Source organism: Mesoplodon densirostris, chromosome 3 (genome assembly GCF_025265405.1).
Source record: "Mesoplodon densirostris isolate mMesDen1 chromosome 3, mMesDen1 primary haplotype, whole genome shotgun sequence".
In the NCBI taxonomy this organism is placed as follows: Eukaryota; Metazoa; Chordata; class Mammalia; order Artiodactyla; family Ziphiidae; genus Mesoplodon; species Mesoplodon densirostris.
The window spans coordinates 66,970,749-66,994,513 of record NC_082663.1 but is presented as its reverse complement, the minus strand read 5'-3'; the positions used below and the strand labels follow the sequence as shown (position 1 = coordinate 66,994,513).

The following is a 23,765-nucleotide window of genomic DNA, read 5'->3' as shown; positions in this document are numbered from 1 at the left end:
ATAGCTGATTCACTTTGCTGTACAGTAAAAATTAACACAGCATTATAAAGCAACTACACTCCAATAAAAATTTTTTTAAAAAATACAATAGCTGCCTGTCCTTAGAATGTTGCAAAATGAAAGAAGAATAACCTCTTAGACCAGGAATTCAGGTTGTGGAATCTTTGCTTTTGGGAGTGAGTCCAAAGTTGACATCAAAACTACAGAAAACCTGTAGAAAATATGCATCCTTATCCTAGCCTTCTTTATTGGTTATTAAATGCAAATCTGGTTTCTTTTTGCTCACTTATTTATGATATAATATTACTTAGAGTGTCTACAAATTAAATCTAGAATTGAGCAGGTGAATTAAATGAAAACCTAGAGGGAAATATACCACATTAACAGCTGAATCCCCTTAATCAACTTTACCCAGACCCAGTCCCTCCCTCTCTCCCAATTTTCCTCATATTTTTCACTCCAAAATATGTGAGGGCTTCTCCTTCCATGGATAGGGCATGTAACATCATGCAGTAACCAGGACCTTGAGAGAACATTCAAACATTAGGAAATGGATTTTACTTCCTGCTAAACACCAGCCTTTGGCAAGAGTGCTCAGGGCACTCGATTCAGCTGAGGTTAGTCCTCTGAACCCTGAATGTGAACTTGGTATGGGCATATGGGTCATTTTATCAATAGATATAGACAGACAGATAGACATAAAATAAGGGGCACCTAAGATTTCCAAACCATTACCTGGAAAGCCACTGCCGTCCTTAGACTGGTTTGGAAAACCTCCCATCTTGGCTGAAGAGTTTGGGATGGTTAGGTAGGTCCTGCCAAATTTGTTGTTTGTGGGCCAGAAGAAGATAGGAGGATTTTTCTTCAAGTAATAAGACCAAAGCCAATGTTCACAAGAGAGAGCTGAGGTTTGTGCATCAGGAAGACATCTCTCAAGTACCAAGGTCATCGGACAAAAGAAGATCGGTACTAGGGTTACACAACAAAGTACTTGAAACCAGGCATGAATGAGACAAGGGTGAAAGCAGACTACACACAAGCAAGGAAGAAGGGGCATCCTGGATGATCTCCCTGAACTACATCGGTGTGTATGCAGATTGGCGAGCTTTATCTAAAGTACAGGTAAGTTGAGTTAGCAAGGGAGACACTATTGGCAGCTGTAGAAACTTAAGATCCTTAGTTTCCGAAGTTAACTGGCTACATTTTCTGATTATAAAGGAGCTCCAGAAAATACCCAGAGGGCCAAAAGTTTTTCTCCTATGAAAAGCCAGGATGGAGAGCTCAGTTCAAATACCCTGATCACTCTCCTTCTGGGCCATATCGTTAGTTGTTAGAATCTGCCTCAGTTTGACAGAATGAACTGTCATATCCAAGGCTGTGGATTCTAAGAACTATTTTTATTCAATGCTCCACAAAAAATAACTACAACAGATGCAAAGGTAAGCCTGGCCACAATGATCTCAGTTAAGACCAAAAGGATCTTTTTCTGAGCAACCTGCTGGAAATAATATGGACTTATATATTCCTGATTCAACTCTCAAAAGATAGACTTGACATGTTTAAAATTCCCCTTGTCAAAGAACAAAGTACTGTTAGTTGTATAGCTTTAACTTGACAGTCTTTTGAATTATATCTTGGCAATATGTCCTCTAGCTCAGACGTTTTCAAACATTTTAAAGCAGCAGAACACTTTTTGCAAATAAAACCTTACAAGGAACTAAAAAACAGAAGAAAGTGGAGGTGCTTTGACTGAAGTAAGGGGCAGAGCTTCAAAGACCCATCTACCTTACTTGGCCTCTTTCAAATATGTCCCCTCATCCCCCTCACACCGTCATATACACCCTAACATACACATAGAATAGCCCCAAGATACCCCCACTCACACATGGGACTTCCCTGAACCCAATGTGAAACCCAGGTTAGCTGACACAATAACTTTAGGAGATGGGAGTGTATGAAATGATAATGATTTGATTAAAGCTTCATCAGTAGAAGAAGGACCTGTTTTTGTTTTTGTTTTTGCGGTACGCGGGCCTCTCACCGTTGTGGCCTCTCCCCTTGCGGGGCACAGGCTCCGGACGCGCAGGCTCAGCGGCCATGGCTCACGGGCCCAGCCGCCCCGCGGCATGTGGGATCTTCCCAGACCGGGGCATGAACCCGCGTCCCCTGCATCGGCAGGCGGACTCCCAACCACTGCGCCACCAGGGAAGCCCAGGACCTGTTTTGAGAAGACGGTTTCCATATGGTCCACACCTCTAGGGATAGCCACTTCGATCAATGGGGAAAACAACAGCCAAACTTGTGTTAAAGTTATAACTTAAATCTCCTAAATTAAAGTCCAAGGGGAAATATCATTCACATATTCAAGAGAACAGTGCTTTTGATCACTTAGCCCTTCCTGATGGTGACACTGATGTCAAACATGCCTTTGAAGAAATTCAAATAAAATGTGGAAAATAATTGCAATTTGCTGATTATTTCTACCTAGGAGATGGACTTCCGAGGATTCAAAGTGATCATTTTACAGGACTCTTAATTAAACAGATGTTCTCCTTTAACAGCTGTTTGCAATTAATTTGATTCTATGACCACCTTCAAATCACAGTGGAGGAGGAAGGCTTTCGGAACCTTTAAACTGGTTACATAAGCAACCTTCTGAGGTCTACAGCATTGACTGTCCGGCTGTCCTGTCGTGGAGTTCCCCACTGGCTGTATATTAATAAGTCTAGGTTTTCAAAACCTGCCTGAACTTCCATGTGAGGGTGTTCTTGGCTGTTAAAGACTATCTGAATAAGGCTGGGGAAGGGGGTGGGGTGGGGATGGGGAGAAAGCCTGGCAGAAAGGAGCATATTGATTAGAGGAAGCTACTTAGACATGTATTCCATTTAACTCCTTTAACCAGGAAGTGGTTTATCTCACAGTGTCCATGTATATTACCCTTTTCTCTTCAGTATATAACAAGTTTTTCTAGTCAGGTAAAATACGCTGTACTTCCTCTGGCTCCACCACAATTACTAGTGCAATGCTGGGGATATTGCAGTTATTTAATGAAACAATTTCTACTGCACAAAGGGTGCAAAATTTCTGGAGACATTTTGCCCTTAAACTGAAAAACATTTCTTTTATTTTTTAATTTAGTTAGCCTTGTTAGCTATTCAGTATAATTGAACAAACTGTACCTGGATTGTGTTGCCTTACCCTTTAATGCTACTGGAAAATAAGCCTTAATATCTACTTCATTTTCTTACATGTAGCAATTTTTAAAATATTTATTCCCAGCATTACTATTTTTTTAAATCTATTTATTTTATGTATTTATTTTGGGCTGCGTTGGGTCTTCATTGATGCACATGGGCTTTCTCTAGTTGTGGTGAGCGGGGGGCTACTCCTCGTTGTGGTGCGCGGGCTTCTCATTGTGGTGGCTTTTCTTGTTGTGGAGCACAAGCTCTAGGTGCACGGGCTTCAGTAGTTGTGGCTTGCGGGCTCTAGAGCACAGGCTCAGTAGTTGTGGCACACAGGCTTAGTTGCTCCGTGGCATGTGGGATCTTCCCGGACCAGGGCTCAAACACGTGTCCCCTGCATTGGCGGCAGATTCTTAACCACTGTGCCACCAGGGAAGCCCCCAGCATTACTTAAAAAAAAATTTTTTTTAATCAATTCTAGATGTATTGTAGGATATGTTAAGACATTTCTGTATCTCTATGGGAAGCTGTAGGTTTAGCCACAAGCCCAATAACAACTACAGTTTCTATAGTGCAAGTGCTCATGGCATGGCTCAGAGAGCAGCACTGTGGATGGATTCTCACAGGCCCAGATGGGCTACTTCTGCTCTAACAGCCTTGGGACATCCCTCCCATGATTTGCCAACCACATCGCATGAAAAGCAGCATGTTGAAATAGCCATCTAAAGCTGAAGGTCTCTCCTGAGGAAGATTAGCTACCAGAATTTTTTGAATGCTATTTGAATGAGAACTACCAAACTTTTTATCTAGTTAACTAAGTGAATATAACCCATAAGTACTCTATATCAGCTTCCTCCTCAATAAACTATCAGTTTGAGCCTGTGGATATATTGTTGTAGGAAACTTGAAGCTCAACAATTATTCTATTGACCACTGCAGTGCTGTATTTTATCCAAAACACAAATTGTGCCCACTGCTTTTTCTTTTCACAATATTTAAGGATTAGTGATAAATAAGAGCTCACATTCTTAGCACCAACTATGTGTCAAGCATTATGCTAGGCACATCACATGAATTAACTCAAGTAATTCTCACAACAACCCAATGGAGTAGTCCTTATAATAGTCCCCATATAGAAATAATTTCCCATTTTGTGAAAGAGAAAGGTGAAATGTCAAATAATTTGTCCTTGGTCACACTGTTAATAAGTAGAACTTGAATAAGAACCCAAATGTTTCTGAATTCAGAGCCAAACTCCCAACCTGTTGAAAAAACTATCCTTAGGTCAATCTATATAATATTGTATCAGTCAAGGTTCAGCTGCAAAAAATGGAATCTCCTCTGTCTAATTGAAGCCCTCACTGGGAGAGCTGAATAAACACATTCTAGATTACTTTCCAGGAACAATTCCCAGAGCCTCCCTGGAGAACTGGAGACCATGGAACATAATGCCTCTTTTCAGATCAGGAATCTGCCATTCCAGAATCATATTCTCAACTCCCATGATCAGAAACTTGCCTCTACTGCAGCCACCTCCAGGGCCACGCTACCCCTGCTGCAATTCACACCAGCAAAATGGTCGCCCCATCCACTGCCTCTTGACACACCCAAAGCTAGTGACTGGACACTGGAGCCACACAGACAACCCTCATGACCCACAGTGCTTCCAACAAAGTACAGCCTCCAACACTTCTGCCTTCCAAATCCTGCACGAATGCAACCAATATGATGAACCTAAATCAAATTCAGACCCCTCTTAAAGAGGGAAATGGAGAATGGTGTTTTAACTTAACAAATTCTGCAATACAGGAAGGGAACATGAGAAGGAGGGTGGAATGGATGTTGAGTTCTAATCCACGACAGCCCCTACAAATTCCAAAGATTTGGATGTTCTTCTTTAATAGGGTTGCAAAATTTTGTGTCAAGGAAAAGGTCATGGATTTTTCATCAGATTCTCAAAGGGGTCCATGACACAAAAATGGATCAGATCTATATGATAACATCTTGAGAATAAGATAAACATTGCAGGAGGAGCTAAAGCATAGTGGTAATGTTGCAGTTCTCAAACTCATGAGTTCATGAACATGAGTTCAGATCCTGGTTCTGTCACTTAATAGACGTTTGACCTTTAGCATGTTATCTGATGTCCTTATGCCTTGATTTCCCCTTCTCTAAAATGCGGAGAATAGAATCAACCTAATATGGGTGTTCAGAAGATTAAGTGAAATAATAAATGTAAAATATTTAGAATACCTGGCACTTGGGAAATGCTCCCTAAGTGTTAGCTATTGGACTGAAAAACCTTTAGACAAGATAAATTCTAACCTTAAAAGGTTATATAATAGAGTTGCATTCATGCCCCACACTTTTAAATTCATTTCCAATTTGATTGAGCTTTTAGAAGTGAGTACTTGATTTCCTGTGACAGCAAACAGAAAGACAAGCACCCGTCTATATGGTGATGACCTGGTTCTACTTAAAGAATACATTAATCTCACAGCCAATTACTGCCGGGGGAACAGCTCAAGCACAACTGTGCCAAAACCAAATTTGTCAGTTTTAGGAGATGTTCTTCAGGACCCAAATGGATAGTATTTTGAAAGTATTCAAAATGCTAACACTTTTATTGTTTGGAGGGAGGTGTATTAATAGTACACCTCATCCTGGCTGATATAATATATATGTTCACACATATGTATATATTATATACATAATTATATAGAAATATATATATAATATTTCTAGAAAGCCATACACTGGAAGGTTAACAGTGGTAATTTATAATGCTTGAGATTGAGCAATTTTTATTTTTTCCTTATGCTATTCTGTATTTTATTAAAAATGATCCATATGTATTTTACTTTTTTAATCAGAAAAAATAAGTTATTAAAAAATTTTATGCTCAAGTGATAGCACTTTTATTTGAAAATAGTCCAAGATATGTACTAAGATTCATATATTCATAATCATACATAATCTCTAAACTTTCTTTGTGTCTTGTTTCAATATTGGAATAGGCAAACCAATACGCCTTTAGAAGACAGGTGGGCAAAGTAAGTGAAATAGGGTATAAGGCGATAGGAAGGGGAAGTGACCATGATTAACTACAGAGCACATAACCAGTCCAAAGGCTTTCAAATTCAAAAAACTTTCCAGGCACTCAAAATACATCTACAGGCTGAATTTGAATGGCAAGCTGCTAATAAGGACCTTTACAGTGTAAATCTACACACACGCAGAACATTACTATAACTCTCCCACACAATTACAACTGAACATCACTCCCTCTCCATCTTCTAAAGGTGGCTTAAGTAGTATGTATAAAGGAGATTATATTTTTATATTTGTAAAATTATCTTCCTGAAGTTTAATATAAGAAAAAGGTTTGTCTCTTTTGATAAACTTTCATTTCATAACAGAAGGAAAGCAACATATTTAATTGGCTTTCCCTTTTTTGTTATTTCCCTATTTTGTTCTAGAAAGCTCAGATATGTCCCTTAGTCTAGGTTTTCTGTAAAACTGCCTTTTCCCCTCTATCACTTAGTTCTTACTCACTTGCTTTGATCTTTAGAGTATATGTATTAATCTTACATTTGAGTGTATGTATATACACGACTTTAAATATTTTTGAAACTCAGATTGGACAGAGAGAAGTAGAAATTAGTTAATGTACTGAAAAAATAACATCAGCATGCAATAAAATAATTGTAATGACTTGCAAACACACTTTATATACTTTGGTAGCATCTCTATTTATTTGCCAAATTTTAAACTTTGAAATATAGACTGCAAATGTAATATGGGGAATTTAACAGCTGACATGGAAAAGAACCAGGAAAATAACAGGTGAAAAGAAAAGGCAAAAGGGGTAGGAAATAGGATTTTCTTTAAAGGTGGAATATTGTATTACAGAATATGAATGTGCAGCAACCACTGTGCCAAAAATAAGATAAAACAAATAGCATCTTTCTTAGGAAGCTTATACCCTTACAGATATATGGATAAGCCTGTCTGCAGAGTCCATCTTCCATCCCCTCTGGGTCCTGTGCCTGCCTTTCCACTCACCCAGGCTTGTCTACCTGCTTCTAGCTGCTGCTTTACAGCCCACCCATCAATAACCTCTTTCTCAAAAACTAGAAATGAGAATATAAATATTCCTCAAACTTGAAGTTTTGGAACTAAGATGTTTATTAAAAATTAAAAATTGATGGTAGTAATTATCAAAATGAAACGTAGTAAGATGAGTAATATTAAAATTAATTATTAAATATTTTAAATGGTATTTTATTTTCACATTTATAAGCTGCTCCCTTTTTTTATCCTTAGCTATCTATTTTATACATATTAGTGTATATATGTCAATCCCAATCTCCCAATTCATCCCACCACCACCAACCCCCTTCCCTGCTTTCCCTCCTTGGTGTCCATACGTTTGTTCTCTAGATCTATCTCTCTATTTCTTAATCTGCTCCTTTTTTAAGAATAAAAGTTCTAAGGATCAATGAAATGCTGGAAAATTCTTTAAAGAAAGCCCTCGTATAAATTCAAGTCATATGCTGAGTCAAAAGTGCAACTTTGATGGTAAAAAGCTAAGCAATATTCTGCTCAACCAGATATACATATAACAAAAAACATTAACTAACCAGTCTCTTGTTTTTATTCTCTACTGAAATAAATTTCAATTTAAAGAAATAAGACCAAAATATAAATGAATAAACTGGCTATTATAAGAAATACATTCCTTGTTTAACTATGTATCTTGAACTCTCATTGAAATGGAATAAAATAAAACATTTTAGAAATTAACTTAGTAATCAAAAGCTGGATGAGAAAGTAATATTATATCAATGCCTAAATAGCATTTAGTGTGATGTTAAGATTTTCTAAAACACTCCAGGGTGTAAAGTCAAAAAATTTTTGAGAAAAATTAATTATTTAGTTAAAGATAATGAGAAAGAACTTTCATGTACCTCTTAATGTAAGGAAAGTCTGAGGAACAAATAAAACTTACAAAAATGTGTTTTTACACCCAAACAAGAAAAGCACAATAGATTGTGAGTGACAGAGGATATTTCTGAATTGATTAAAAAAAAATGAATATGGAGAGTGAAGTACTCTGATGATGTATGGAATCCACAGCATCAACATTCAATAAACATTAAAAGTCACAATGCATGTGCAGATTGACAATCTAAAAATAATTACCAACAAAGGAAAATAGCACTGTCATCATTACCCCAGGATACCAAACAAAGTGACACACAATGAAGCATTCACTCTCCTAAAACAGGGAAGTGTGGTAGAATTACTGAGTACTGTTAAAACATTGGAGGGTTTCTACAAAAAGTCTGCAAGATAGATATAATTACTACAGGATTATAAACCTACCCACTAAGGTGACGAATTAATGTCCAGAATAAATACCTAGAAACTCAGAATCAACAAATTAGTAGCAAATTACAGAGAAAACAATCACATGATGTCTGCAGTCCCATTTAAATAAAACTCTACCGTGAAAGAGCCAGCAGTGGAGCTGGCAGTGATTCTGAAGCAGCAGCAGCAATCCATAAAGGCTTCTTAATTTTCTTGTCATTTAAGAATTAAGCCACTTCCAGTTCACACTGATCCTACCAGGTGCACTAAATTGATGTCATTATGAGCCATCAGGAAATACCCACTGAGACCTATACCAACACTGAGAAGTTTTGTTAAACAGCTGGGTGTTTTAATTGATTTGTATTATTTAAAATAGGAACAGTTAATAGTCAGTTATCGGATGTTGTGTAAAAGAGATGCCTAGAGACTCTAGGGAGACTGAGTTCAGAAGAAAGCCAATCACTGGAACTTCACTTGAGCACTTAAGATTATTACTAGAGGAAGCACAATTAAATCATCAGTTTATCAGCCATCATTATAAATCACCAGGCAACCTATCAAGCTTCATTATTTAAAAATCTTTAACCAGTGACTTCCTGCATCACTAAGAGTCAAAAGCAATCTATCTACCAAAGGGTACCTAAGGAGTTTTAGATTTTTTGTTGTGTGTGTGTGTGTTTGTGTGCGTGCGTGTGTGTGTGTGTTTTGGTTTTTTACCCTGAGAGATTTATCATGGAAATATGAAAACTCACTGAAATTAATTCTCATACCTTTGCATGTCTTAGACATGCTAACATCTTCAGAATGAAATTAGTGGTATTTGGGACATGCAGAATGTGTATTCAAGGCTCCTCCTGGTCCAGTTCTCTCACAGCACTTGTGTGGGATCACATGGAAAAATAATCATTGAGTTTCTTTCCACTTCTATCCACCCAAACCCATTCATTTACTTGCACTTGGACAGCCTTCCCCAGACATGTAAAATCAGAAAACACGGTACCTCAGAAGTCTTAGTTTTCCAAATCTAGAGCACACAGTTCAGGCGTTAGAAAGAATATATTTGAAAGGAGATGACACAGGTTGAGTTTTGTATACAACCCTCTCTCTTACTCTTCCTACCAACTCTATGTAGATGCTGCCATTAATTTTAATGGAAAAATAAGACACGGAGAGTTTTTGTAATTTGCCCAAGGTCATACAGCTAGTAAGTGGTAGTGCCCAAAGTTAAATCCACTCTGTCTGGTGCAGCACCTAGATAAGGACTCTGGAAGGGGGCAAGCCTCCTTGGAGAATGCCCAAGTCTGGGCATCATCTTGTCATATCAAAAAGCAAGAAGCCAGGCTTCCCTGGTGGCGCAGTGATTGGGGGTCCGCCTGCTGATGCAGGGGATGAGGGTTCGTGCCCCAGTCTGGGAAGATCCCATATGCCGCGGAGCGTCTGGGCCCGTGAGCCATGGCCGCTGAGCCTGTGCGTCCCGAGCCTGTATTCCACAACGGGAGAGGCCACGGCAGTGAGAGGCCCGCGTACCGCAAAAAAAAAAAAAAAAAAAAAAAAAAGCAAGAAGCCATCAAAGCTACTTGGGTTGTATCAAAATAACTCAGGAGCCAACTTAGAGACTTACATTGGCCATGGAAATTCCCTGGCAGTCCAGTGGTTAGGACTCAGCACTTTCACTGCTGTGGGCCTGGGTTCGATCCCTGGTTGGGGAACTAAGATTCCGCAAGCCACACAGCCCAGCCACCACCACACCCCCCCAAAAAAGAGAGAGGCTGACACTGGCCAAAGATGAGACAAACCAAGCATCAATAAAGGTAATCACTACAATGAATTGAAATACATAAAACATTTATATCCATGACTTCACAAAAAAAACTTTCTTGGTCATCTTTGGAGGATGCTAGAGAACCAACTCATTATCTTGAAAGCTAGAACATAAAGAGAAAGAATCAAGCATTTATCCTGCCTTTTCTATACAAAGCACACCTCAAGTAACTAAGCTGGTGAGGGAAACTCTGTCATTATAGAAGTAGTCCAGCTAATAAATAATGAATGATAGAATTACAACATTACCATTTTGCAACCCCTCTAATGAATTAATGGGTCTAGGCAATAATCATCAATGGCTGCTAACATCACAAAACAGAGTAAAACCCAAATATTATGTGCCTCCTTACAAAAGTACCCAGAATCACCGATGAAGTATTCTTGCCCTAAAATACTAAACCTGAATCTGATCAAGCTTCCAGATCTAACTAGGAGTGTATATAAAAAATAGGGAGGAACATAGTAAACACACCACAGAGATACAATCAAAAAAAAAAAAAAATCCAGGGCCTCCCTGGTGGCGCAAGTGGTTGAGAGTCCGCCTGCCGATGCAGGGGATACGGGTTCGTGCCCCGGTCTGGGGGGATCCCATATGCCGCGGAGCGGCTGGGCCCGTGAGCCATGGCCGCTGAGCCTGCGCGTCCGGAGCCTGCGCGTCCGGAGCCTGTGCTCCGCAACGGGGGAGGCCACAACAGTGAGAGGCCCGCATACCGCAAAAAAAAAAAAAAAAAAAAAAAAAAATCCAGACTGCAAATACTACAGGACAAACAACCTTTTTTGTTTAACAAAACGCACAAGAAAAAAAGAAAGGAAGGAATGAGAATTTTAGTTTCAAAAGTCTTGAGATGTTAAGCATTTTAATGTATAAACCTTATTTGGATCCTGATTCAAAGAAACTATTTAAAAAAAGAAGAGGAAGGAAGGGAGGGAGGAAGGGAGAGAGGAAAGAAGGAACGAAGAAAGAAGGAAGGAAGGAAGGAGGGAGGGAGGGAGATGGGGGAGGGGAAGTAAGGGAGGGTGAGGAGGGGAGGGAGGGAGGGAGGAAGGAAGGGAGGGAAGAGGAAACAATTGGGGAAATTCAAACATTTGCTTATTTAATGATATTAAGAAATTATTAACAACTTTAGTTGTGATAACAGAATTGTGGTTATGTTTTTTAAGAATCCTTACCTTTTTTAAATAAACTTTTTTATTTTGAGATAAATGTGGATTCACACACAGCTGTAACAAATGATACAAAGAGATCACTCATACCCTTCACTCAGTTCCCCCAGTGGTAACATCTTGCAAAACTATAATATATTATCACAACCAAGACACTGAAATTGATACAGTCAGATACAGAACATTTCCACTGCCACAAGGTTCCCTCGTTGCCTTTTATAACCACACCCAGTTTCCTCCTACTCATAACCTCTGAAAACTGCAATCTATTCTCCAATCTATAATCTTCTCCTTTCAAAAATGTTAGCTAAATGGAATCATATACTAGGCAAACGTTGGGGATTGACTTTTTGCACTCAATAATTCTCTGGAGATTCATCCGGGTTGCTAAGCGTATCAATAGTTGGTTCCTTTGTATTGCTGAGTAGTATCGTGCTAAGGATGTACCACCATTTGTTTAACCAGGCACCTCCTAAAGGACTTCAGAGTTGTTTCCATTTGGGCTATTATGAATAAAGCTGCTATAAACATCTCTGTAGAGCCCTTATCTTTTATTCACTTTTATTTTTTTATTGGAGTATAATTGCTTTACAATATTGTGTTAGTTTCTGCTGTACAGCGAAGTGAATCAGCTCGATGTATACCTATGTCCCCTCCCTCTTGGACCTCCCTCCCACCCACCCCACCCCTAGTGCCACCCATCTAGGTCATCACAGAGCACGGAGCTGAGCTCCCTGTGCTATACAGCAGGTTCCCACTAGCTATCTATTTTACAGATGGAAGTACATATATGTCAATCATAATCTCCCAATTTGTCCGACCCTCCCCTTCCCCCTCTGTGTCCATATGTCCATTCTCTACGTCTGTGTCTCTATTCCTGCCCTGGAAATAGGTTCATCTGTACCATTTTTCTATATTCCACATATATACGCTATTATAAGCTATTATACGTTTTTCTCTTTCTGACCTACTTCACTCTGTATGACAGACTCTAGGTCCATCCACATCTCTAGAAATGACCCAATTTCATTCCTTTTTATGGATTGAGTAATATTCCATTGTATATATGTACCATATCTTCTTTATACATTCACCTGTCATTGGACATTTAGGTTGCTTCCATGTCCTGACTACTGTAAATAGTGCTGTAATGAACATTGGGGTACATGTGTAATTTTGAATTATGGTTTTCTCAGGGTATATGCACAGTAGTGGGATTGCTGGGTCATATGGTAGTTCTGTTTTTAGTTTTTTAAGGATCCTCCATACTGTTCTCCATAGTGGCTGTATCAATTCACATTCCCACCAACAGTGCAAGAGGTTTCCCTTTTCTCCACATCCTCTCCAGCATTTATTGTTTGTAGATTTTTTGATGATGGCCATTATGATCAGTGTGAGGTGATACCTCATTGTAGTTTTGACTTGCATTTCTCTAATAATTAGTGATGTTGTGCATCCTTTCTTGTGCCTCTTGGCCATCTGTAAGTCTTCTTTGGAGAAATGTCTTTTTAGGTCTTCCACCCATTTTTTTGATTGCATTGTTTGTTTTTTTGATATTGAGCCCTTATCTTTTAAAGATACACACTTAAATACTTATGGATGAGAATGGATGAGATAATATGATGTCTAGGATTTGCTACCAAAAAATTCCAGATTGGGTGAGATAGCAAAATAATAAGATTGGTCATTAGTTTGCAAGTGCACTATACTATTACCTCTACTTTTGTATTATGTTTGTAACTTTCCATATAAAGTTAAAAAAAAGGAGACAGTAAGAAAAAATTACTTATCTGATACACTTATCTGAAGATATGCGAATTTACACATATCTTTGAGTAAAATTGAAAGTATGACTTCTTATCATCTAATTTTAGCTCATGCCAAGATTACAGGAGTTCTTTACCTCAAACATAGAGCCCACACCTTCCAGTGATTATTATTGTAACATTCACTGTACCAAATTTAGGCAGATCCAATCTAGGCATCTGTTCACTTTCTTCTTCTGGAAGTTCTTTATTAGGCTGCAGGGTTGAGATAATAGGTAGTCTGTAATGTTGGACAAAAGCAGGTAAGTAACCACCATAATCAAATGCATGAGATTCATGAGTGGCTTGTCTTCAAAAGAGAGAGTTCATATCTGACATGAATAGGTCCTTATCATCAAGATAAATGCTGAGAGAACAGAAGTGTGATTACTAAAGATGAAGAGCAATAAACTATATGAGCACAGTCAAGCCTGAAAATGAAGTGAAATGCATGTTATATTATGCAAAGGCTACTTTTGTTTTTAAGCCACTCTGGAGGACAGGATATTATTATCATGTTCAGTCTGCAACCTAATGGTTCTTTAGTATAATCCTGCAAAATGGTGTCTACTATTTGGTGCCACCAATATTCTATCAGCTCATTCTTCCCCAGTGCTGTGTCACACCCTCCCCTTCACAGCACTGAGGACACCCTATTTTTTCTCCACATGGAGCCTTACAAAATTGAGGACACACTCTCTCAAAGATCTCAAGCAAAGAACAGAACAGAAATAGCAACCCATTAACTAAACTGGGATTAAAAGCTAAGACCTCCAAAGTAAATATTCAATAATGACTTTCAAATACCAAGTTAGTACAATGACAACAAATGAGTTTCCCTTGCTAGGTCTTCAATGCCTGGACATACACTGTGATGAGCAATTCTAAAGCTTAAACAAAGTGTGTTATCAAAAGTGGGGATACCTGTCCACAAGATCAATCCCAATAAGACAAATCCCAAAGGAATGTTATAGTTATGTTGTAGTTTGGTTATATCAAATATCCCTCCCAGTAAGTGGGCCTCATACTTGATATTGAGATAGTAATGCTTATTGTGATAGGATTTGATCATTACTACCATACTTTGACAAGTAGGAAAAAGATGGTCTGCTAACAGGCTGTCTGTATGATGCTTAAATGCCTGGAAACTAAAAGATACTAGTCAATTTCATTAAAAACTATCAACATACAGATTGGTTCATGTGGTTGGTTTAGCAACTTAGGAATTCCATCAATGGAATGAAATCTATTGGCAACATCATATTAACTAAGAAAATATGGTTGACCTCAAAATCTTATTCATATGTCACAAGCCAGAACGGAGACATGTGGAATTAAAACCCAAATGACATAGACCACATGGAATTGTGCTATAGGTCTGCACTGAGGAGATTAATAATAGCAATGCTAGTGACAGAAAAAAGAAAAAAATAAGATTTGGGCTCAGGTGCACAATGTAAAACGTGATTGAGAAGGAGCAGAGAAAAAAGGCCCTGAAGTTAAATACATATATATTTTTGGATGCTCCCTTCCTCTATCCTTTGCCATCTTCCTTGACTCTCACAACCAAACATTTTCTGGGTCCTGTGGATTCTGACTCTACATTTTTGGACAGTTTGTGGTCACTTACAAGACACTGGAAGTTGAAACGCTTAGCACTTACCTTGACATACTTAAAGGTTAATCTAAAACACTTTGCATAAAATAAAATGCTCTTGCCAAAAATCTTTATGATGGATTTGCTTATATATCTCATTATATTATCCTTCTTCATAGCAACCACTGATTCCTGGTCTACAGAAATGGCATTTCAGAGGGGTCCATTTTTGTAAGCTGAAGTGGTTTCCGAGAAAGGAACATATGAAAGAACGAGGGGGATATATAAAGATAGAACAAAGGCAACAGGGAAAGCATGAAACCTGGAAAGAATTCCAAGAACAAACTGCACAAAATGGATTTGGGGAAGTGAACAGCCATGCTTGGCAGAAGCTGAAACTGTGTAGCATGGAGGCATAGGAGAAAAGCTTGAAAGGGCTGGTGGGACCCAGGGAATGACAGCCACTGGAACGCCAGCAAGGCATTTAGACCACATACCATAGCCCCTTGGACAGCTATTGCAGGTTTGCACATGGGTAAGATAAGAGCAGCATGGTTAGGAAAAACTGACTAGAGGGAAGGTGCAGGGAGGAAAGGAGCAGAAGACCAAAGTAGGAGGTTTTACTAATTGTTCCAGATGAAGTAACAGGGCTTGAACTAGGAAGGTGACGGTAGGAAGAGAAAGAAAAGGATTAATTTGAGGGGCAGTGTGATTCATATACTTAAAAACTAGTTTTGTCCTCAATTAAAACCTAGAAAATGGTCATTTGCAGTCATTGCCAAAGAACTACTTATGAGATGCTAAGGATTCTTAAGTTGATTGGGAGGTAAACTGTCATTATTGTGATCAAACATGTAAGAGGGCATAAAAATTCTAATGGCTGATAAAGTCTTTTTTTTTTTTTTTTTTTTGCGGTACGCGGGCCTCTCACTGCTGTAGCCTCTCCCGTTGCGGAGCACAGGCTCCGGACGCGCAGGAACAGTGGCCATGGCTCATGGGTCCAGCTGCTCCGCAGCATGTGGGATCTTCCCAGATCGAGGCACGAACCCGTGTCCCCTGCATCGGCAGGCGGACTCTCAACCACTGCGCCACCAGGGAAGCCCTGATAAAGTCATTTTTAAAGGAAGCTTTGATTAAGCTTAACAGAGGCTGGGGAAAAAATAAGATTTTTGATATAAGTAAAAATTATTTTTAAAGAGAACATGATTGGTTGAAAGGTGATGAGTATTTTTAAATTTCTAAAATAATTACTGATTTTAGCAGGGCAGTAATAATGACTTATATGATTGACAAATCTATTTTTCTCTACTTTTGCAAATCTATTTTTATATCTACTTTTGTAGATCTATTTTCTCAACTTTTTCAGATCACTATTGCAAACTTATTATTAATCAAAAGTTAATTTTTTTTTGCAAATGCACCTATTAGTAAAACTCTGAAGCATTACAGGTGACACAAGCTAAATCATCTATTTCTTGGTGAATATGCCAACTTTGTTTCTATTCTCATTTACTTAATACATTTTTATTGAACACCTACTCTATGATAAATACTGTGCTGGTGCTGGGTATACAGTGAAGAGGGAAAAAAAAACAGGGTCTGCCCACATGGGAGCACACAGTATAATGGAAAAGACAGACATTAAATTTTTTTTCAAAAAATCCAAATAGATAATTTAAACCTGTAAGATGCACTATGAAGGAAAATTACAGGGTGCTATGAGGGCTTACAACAGATAGGCCCTCTGGGATCTGGGAAGATGTATTAAAGGAAACTGTCTTTGAACTGAAATCTGTAAGGAAGTAGAGGAGTGAAACAGGAAAAAAAAAAGTAGGAGAGAGAACTAGAAGAAAAGACGAGCAGAGGGAAAGAATCACATATAATACAATGAAAATACTCTCTAACCTGTTGGGTAATAGTGTTCCACGGTCCATGCAGCAGCCGAGTCTTATAGCACTCATGAACTCCTTCCCATATGTCCTTCAGAGCTAAAGGGCTTCCATCTGTGAAAGTGCATGGTAAAGACTGCCAGTTAGTAATCCACTTGATACAATGGTGCTTGATGTCTATCTAAAACTACTGAAAGAATATTGTGATTTTTAAAAAATCTTTACTGGTACACACACTATTTATATATCAAAAGAGTGCTATATGAATTACTATTTTCTTCCTGAGGGAAATGTAAACATTCAAACTTGTCCCCTTTGTAACCATCTAACAGTTAAATTATCTGTTCATTTATTGCCTCTAGGAATTTTTACAAAATAGATAAGATCCAAATGTGTTTTAGAGAACTGATAAATAGAAGCATCGGCAAAGGACCAGGTAGACTCACATATTCACAAGGGTGTACTATAGATACCTCTGAAGTCTTAATACTTCCTCTAATCCTTAAATCAGAGACCATACACATGCTTCTTTCACCCTTTTGTTGGCTGAATATCTGTAATGTTAAAATCACTCTGTTGGGTACCATGGGGAATAGAGAGGAGGAAAGCACAGTTTCTCCTAGTAAGGAGTATCTCCCTAATAGGGAAATTATGACAAGTATATCAGTAAATATTGATACTAAAATCCTAGGTAGAATGGTCACTGCCAGAGGAAAGCTGCAGTTCTCTGAGAGTCCAGAGGACGGAGACATTAACACCCACTGTTTGTGGCAGGTGGAGAAGAGATCTTAGGAGTGGAGGGACTTGAGAAGGGCTTGCTTGGCATGAAGAGATCAGTAAGAGCTTTAGTGAACAATAAACCTCCTTTTCTTTGTTTAAGCAACTTCGCCTATATTCATAATCAGCCAAATAATGTATTTTATGAAGAATACTATGACACAAGATAAGTAAAGTGGTGAAATAGACATCTAGGTTCAGAAAAGAAAGCAGAAAGAGGGAATTACCTAAGGACTTTAAAATCACACACTGTTGAAAAGAAGGTGGTCTTAAATTAGAATTTAGTGCTACTTGGCCCATTTAGAGCTAACCAAGACCTCAAGAACTATGGGTGTGCTCTTTTCTTTAGGAAAGTAGACAATGTCATTTAAAGAAAGCATATTAGATCCAAAGAAGTATTTGGTCATCAGGTACAACAGAACTTGGGGAAATAATCTATTCAAAAGCCCCCCAAACCAAAAGGTATTGCATTCAGACTTATGGAGTACAAGTAAAGATGTGGGGTGTAGGAGAAGAGCACAAAATTTGAAGTCCAGGCTGAGTTTGAATCCTAGTATTGGCACTTATCCTGTATGTGACTGCAAGTTATTTTGCTTCTTTTTTTTTTTTTAATTGAAATATAGTTGATTTACTATTTTGCTTTTAACTTTACCTGAAAAAATGAGGATAATAACCCTTTTCAAATCGTGTTCCTGGGACTCCCCTGGTGGTCCAGGGGTTAAGAATCTGCCTTCCAATGCAGGGGACACGGGTTCAATCCCTGATCAGGGAACTAAGATCCCACATGCCGCAGGGCAACTACGCCCACATGCCGCAACTAAGAGAGACCCGACGCAGCCAAAAAAAAAAAAAAAAAATCCTGCTCTTGTGAACAGTTTACATCAGTGAACACACCAGGACTGTGTCATGCACATAACAAGAGTTCAATATATATTAGTTATCTCCTAGCCCCCATTGCACTATTCCAGTAATTCTCATACCTTAAAGCTAAAAGGTTCATTTATAGACCATTATTTCTTAGAATTTTCTCATGTTGCTATACCATGCACACTGTGTTTGATACAGTAATATACTAATACCACAGGCAGGGCATTTCTCATGTTTGACCTGAAAAGTTGAACTTTTCTCATCCTTTATTTTCAATAAATAGCAGTAGAATATTTTGATACATTTTCAATAAGTATCTTCATCTTGGCATTTATCTGGTGGCAGGAAACAATTATCTTGTGATAAATTGTTTTATTCCATTGACATTTCCATGTCTGTAAAATGAACAAGATTTATTCATCCAATTAACATTTGAATGTCATGTTTAGCTACAAGTTTAAAACAAGCTGCCTTCAATATCTGTGTTATATTATTTTCTGAACACATTTACAGAATAGGGCCAAACTTTAATCTCAAGCACTACACATCTTCAAAATATGCACATACACGTGTGTGTGTGTATGTGTGTGTGTGTGTGTGTGTGTGTATTGATGTTGGAAGAGAGGAATAGCATCTTAGGTACATCAGTGTCAAATAGTAAACCAAATAATCAAATTATTAAAAGGTGACATGCTTTTAAAATAATTTTCAGATGTCAAAATTAAAAGAAATCAAGTTGTAGGATAATAAAATATTATAACTGGTATAATTACTAATTTTATAGATAAGGCAACCAAGGTCTTGGGAAAAGTACATCTGCCAAAATTATGGAGCCAGTTCATGACTGCACTGGAGCTGGAATCTCAGGACTCACAGTTCAGTGCTCCTCCTGCTATTCTGTGCTGCCTCTGAGGGTGAAGACTGCATCTGTCCTTTCACCACAGCAGCCCTGCTGTGCAGTTCTAAGTCTCACTCACACACTGCAAATGCTTTATATATATTTACTGAATAAATGACAAGTGAAAGGATGCTTTCCTTAACTTTATTTCCTCTAAGACAGGGAAAGGCTTTGCATACCTAGAGAAGAACGCTGGGTTTAAAATCTGGTAATCAGTAATGATCTCAATTTTATTCCTTAAAATATTTCAGCTAAAAATCTAAGGATGGAGTAAATGGTTTGGCTGTTACCACTGTCAAAACCCTGCATACTCTGCTAGAAACATTCATACAAAATGCAATAATCAGCAGCCTAGCAACAATGTGGAGAGACCCAAAACAAATGTTATAGAATATTTTCATCAGATTTGATGCTAGAATTAAGGGTATGTGTAATAAGTTTTCAGGCAACACCTAATTTAGAGAAAAAAATTTAACACCTTAAATATAAGAATTAAAAAATGACCTGGTTAGCTCAGAATAAGAGATAATCACAAGGAGTAAAAAATAAGTTCAAAACATAGAAAGATGCATGATACTCTTTTATGTATGTCTATAAGAGTGCTACCTGCTTGCTACGAAGAGAAGAGTGTTTTTTAAGTGAATGGATGTGATTGGATTCTCTAATGTGTTTAGAAAACTGTTTAAAAACACACATATTAATGATGATCAAATGAGTGCTTGCACAAGTTACTTTGTCAAGAGTGTCAATCTCTCCAGTTTCTGCCAACCATTTACACTATGGAAGATCTGGGTAATATAGCTTTGTCTCTCACATACAGATATGACAATAATGATTTAATGAAGTATCATGTGGATTCTTTTCCCTAAGCCCTCATCACCGGTTTGCCTAGTCATAGCTCACACCTTCAAGAGCAAAAGCATACAAAAGTTAGTTCTGTGATCCTGTATTCAAAGACAAAAAACGCTGACCTGATCAGCAATATCTTCAAAACCATGACATATGCAATTGACATGCAAAATATATTCAAATATGACTGTATTACAAAACCAAAATGGAGCCTTCAGATATCCCACTGAAATCATTGAAATGAGATAGTCAAATATATTTTTTAAATCACATCATAAAACCTTAAATATGGCAGAAACATGAAGAATTTTGTGATTTTGAATCTATCTATTTATGAAAACTGAAGACCCAAAACTTTAACTGAAAATTAAAATGTGGATATACACTATTGATACTATGTATAAAATACATAAAATACAACTGATGGGAACATACAGTAAAGCACAGGAACTCCACTTAACGCACTGTGGTGTCCTAAACGGGAGGAAAATCCACAGGACAGGGTTTATATGTATATGTATGGCTGATTCATTTTGCTGTGCAGTAGGAGCTAACACAACATTGTAAAGCAACTATACTTCAATAAAAATTAATAAAAATAAAATTAAATTAAAATGTGGACATAAACAAATACTTGGTCAAACTTATGAAACATTATTTTGTGCCTTCATGTTCAGTTGAAGTTATCTTCAATCAAGAACTTTAAGCCCTGTTTATAGGGTCTATTTTTTCCATCTGGCCTCAGTCAGAGGAGACATAAGCATACTCAATCAACAACTCCCTAGTTTCAGACCCAAGATATTCGATAGCACCAATTTCAACATGCTTAGAAATCTCATTAATCACACTGAAGCTGAGAAGCTCAGTAAAATCCCTCGCATACTTGAAAAACAGAAGTAGAAGCTGAAATAATTTCAGCAGCAACCTACAAAGTGAGCATGGTAAATTAAGGTCATTAGTTTCACAAGTGTTTATTGAGTGCCTACTATGTGCTTCTATCACCTGGAATGATAATACACATTTGAGCTAAAGGAATATTCTCTCAGCAACCTATAATAAAATGTCAATGACAAAAGAGGCAGAGACATTGGATGAAAAATAGAATAATTAAAAAGTACAATCTTTAGCAACTGCCAGTAGCATTTAATTTAACATTTTCATATAAAATCTCTCAATTGAATAATAACCTACATGTCAAGTAATCTATATATTACTCAAAATGTTCAGCTTTCTAAATTAAATTTCTCAGGGCTATTAGTTTTCATGAATCAAATAACAGCATGAGATATTTCACTAGCACTACCTAATGCTAGTGCAAGCATGCTGAAGTCACCTTTAACCTGCAGTGCATGCTTTCACTAAAATTTCATAACTCCTAAAAAGAAGATTAGAGAGAGTATAAATTATTTAGAGTACATGTAAGAATAATGTTCTGAATGTGGTCACTAGAAATAAAAAGGAAAGGGTGGATTTTTCACAATGAAATATGTCATTATTCAATATATTGTCTTCAAGAGAGCTTTGAAGTCTATAAAAATTCATGTCACACTCCACAGTAAGGCAGAGATGATGCTCCATCAAACGGGAAAATTCATTTTTGCTTCAGTGAGAAAATTATATTGTCATATGAAATGAGTGTTAATTGTTCATGTACATTCACATCAGCTACTATGCTGGCTAATTCTGTAATTTTTATTTATTCCTACATACATTTTTTGCATTTTGAGTCTTTATTAACCTCAAGACATCTGAATGAAAATTCCAGAAGTATAGATTATGGCAACTTCTCTTTAATGTTTCTTAAATTTTGGTTACTGCATCATGCAGTAAAATAAAAAGGCTAAAGAGTTTGTCTTAACTCCATAGTTTTCTATGTAGCCTTGAATAAATAAACCATCTAACCCCGCTGAGCACTCAGTTTGTATGACTGTACTTGAGGATAGTAACAGTTCCTATCTTACAGTGTTATTGTGAGGGCCAAGACACAGAACTCAGCCAGCATTACTGGAAGGTACTACATGCCAAGCTCCACTTTACATATTAGCTCACAAACCTTAAACTCTATAAAGTAGGTATTATTATTATTATCTCATTTTTTAGATGATGAAAGAAAGGAAACAAAAAGTTCAGTAACTTCTACAAGGTCACATAGTTAGTAATCAGCAGAGTGAGGAAATCAGAACCAAGGCATTCCAGCTCCAGACTTTGCATTCTGACCAGTACCCAGGAGCTCTTTGTAAACTATAAAGTGATACACACATATTAATTGTGGTGTTGTTTTTGTTGTCACTAGTAGTCTCTACCAGCATTGCCTAACCTAGGAGTATCTAGAATTTTGCCTTTCCTAGGTTTCTTAGTAGGCCAGGCCTGCCCTTTCCCTCATCAATGCACGGACAAATCCCAAGTCCAACCAGGGCCTCTCTTGATCCCTCCAGCTCAAGGTAATCTCTGCCCTCTGAGGCCTGGTGGTAATTTTCCCCCCAGCTTTATTGAGATATAATGGATTCATAGCATTGTGTAAGTTTAAGGTGTACAATATGATGATTTGATATATGTATATATTGGGAAATGGTTACCACAATAAAGTTAGTTAACACATCCATCCCCTCACATATTTACCATCTGTGTGTGTATATGTGTTAATGTGGTTAGAACATTTACAATCTACTCTCTTAGTAACTCTCAAGTATAAATACAGTATTGTTAACTGTAGTCACCATGTTGTACATTAGACTCTCTGAACTTATTCATCTTATATCTGAAAATCTGTACCCTTTAACTAACATGTTCTCATTTCTACCACTCCCCCACCCATCCACACAGCCTCTGTCAACCACTAACCTATTCTCTGCCTGGTGACAATGTTTACCTCTCTTATGGCCCTTAACATATTCTACTTGTTACAGTGAATTTCAAACCTGTCTTGTTTCCCTCAGTAGACTGTAAGCTCCTTGAGGGCATCAATCATCTCTGATTCCTTTATTCATCTATGCATTCCAGAAACATTTTCATGTCTTGTGCATAAATATTTTCCAATGCTTGGATAGATGGATGTTCAATATTATTTCTAGAGCAATTAGCACAATTACTACCAAGAATAAAGACTGAACAATCATGATTAAAAATTCATTGATTAAAAGCTTTTCATTTATGTAAAACACTCATATAAATCTATAGTGTTAAGTAGATGAAGATAGAGTGAATATTTGATTTTTCAGCATCCAAACATAGTTACTACTTGGGAGATAAATTCCAAAATAAGTGGTAGGCAGAACCCCATTCCATACCACTAAAGCCAAAGAGAGGCAGACATCTTAACACTTTTGCCTTCAGTTGACTCTACAATCTACCCTTCCAATAAATCCTTTTCTGCTTATCATGGGAAAGTTCAATTATTTGCAACTAAGTATATGCTAACCTAACTAATACACCCCAGATAAATAGTTTATAAGTCTTGCTTAATGTTTATCAATTTTCAAAATTATCATCCCCAATGTTTTAAATGTCATATATTTGTCTAGTAATTTTGAGTGGAAA

General features: G+C 37.5%; 1 protein-coding gene across 3 annotated transcripts in view; it reads right to left on the bottom strand.

Annotated features, from left to right (window-relative positions):
* Window positions 1-23,765, bottom strand: part of ATG10 (autophagy related 10) — a 235,561-nt gene that overhangs the window by 63,534 nt on the left and 148,262 nt on the right. For all 3 annotated transcript variants that reach the window (XM_060093112.1, XM_060093114.1, XM_060093113.1), the window contains one exon: window positions 16,854-16,951. In XM_060093112.1, coding sequence (XP_059949095.1) covers window positions 16,854-16,951 — 98 coding nt within the window. The remainder of the gene's footprint in view (window positions 1-16,853; window positions 16,952-23,765) is intronic.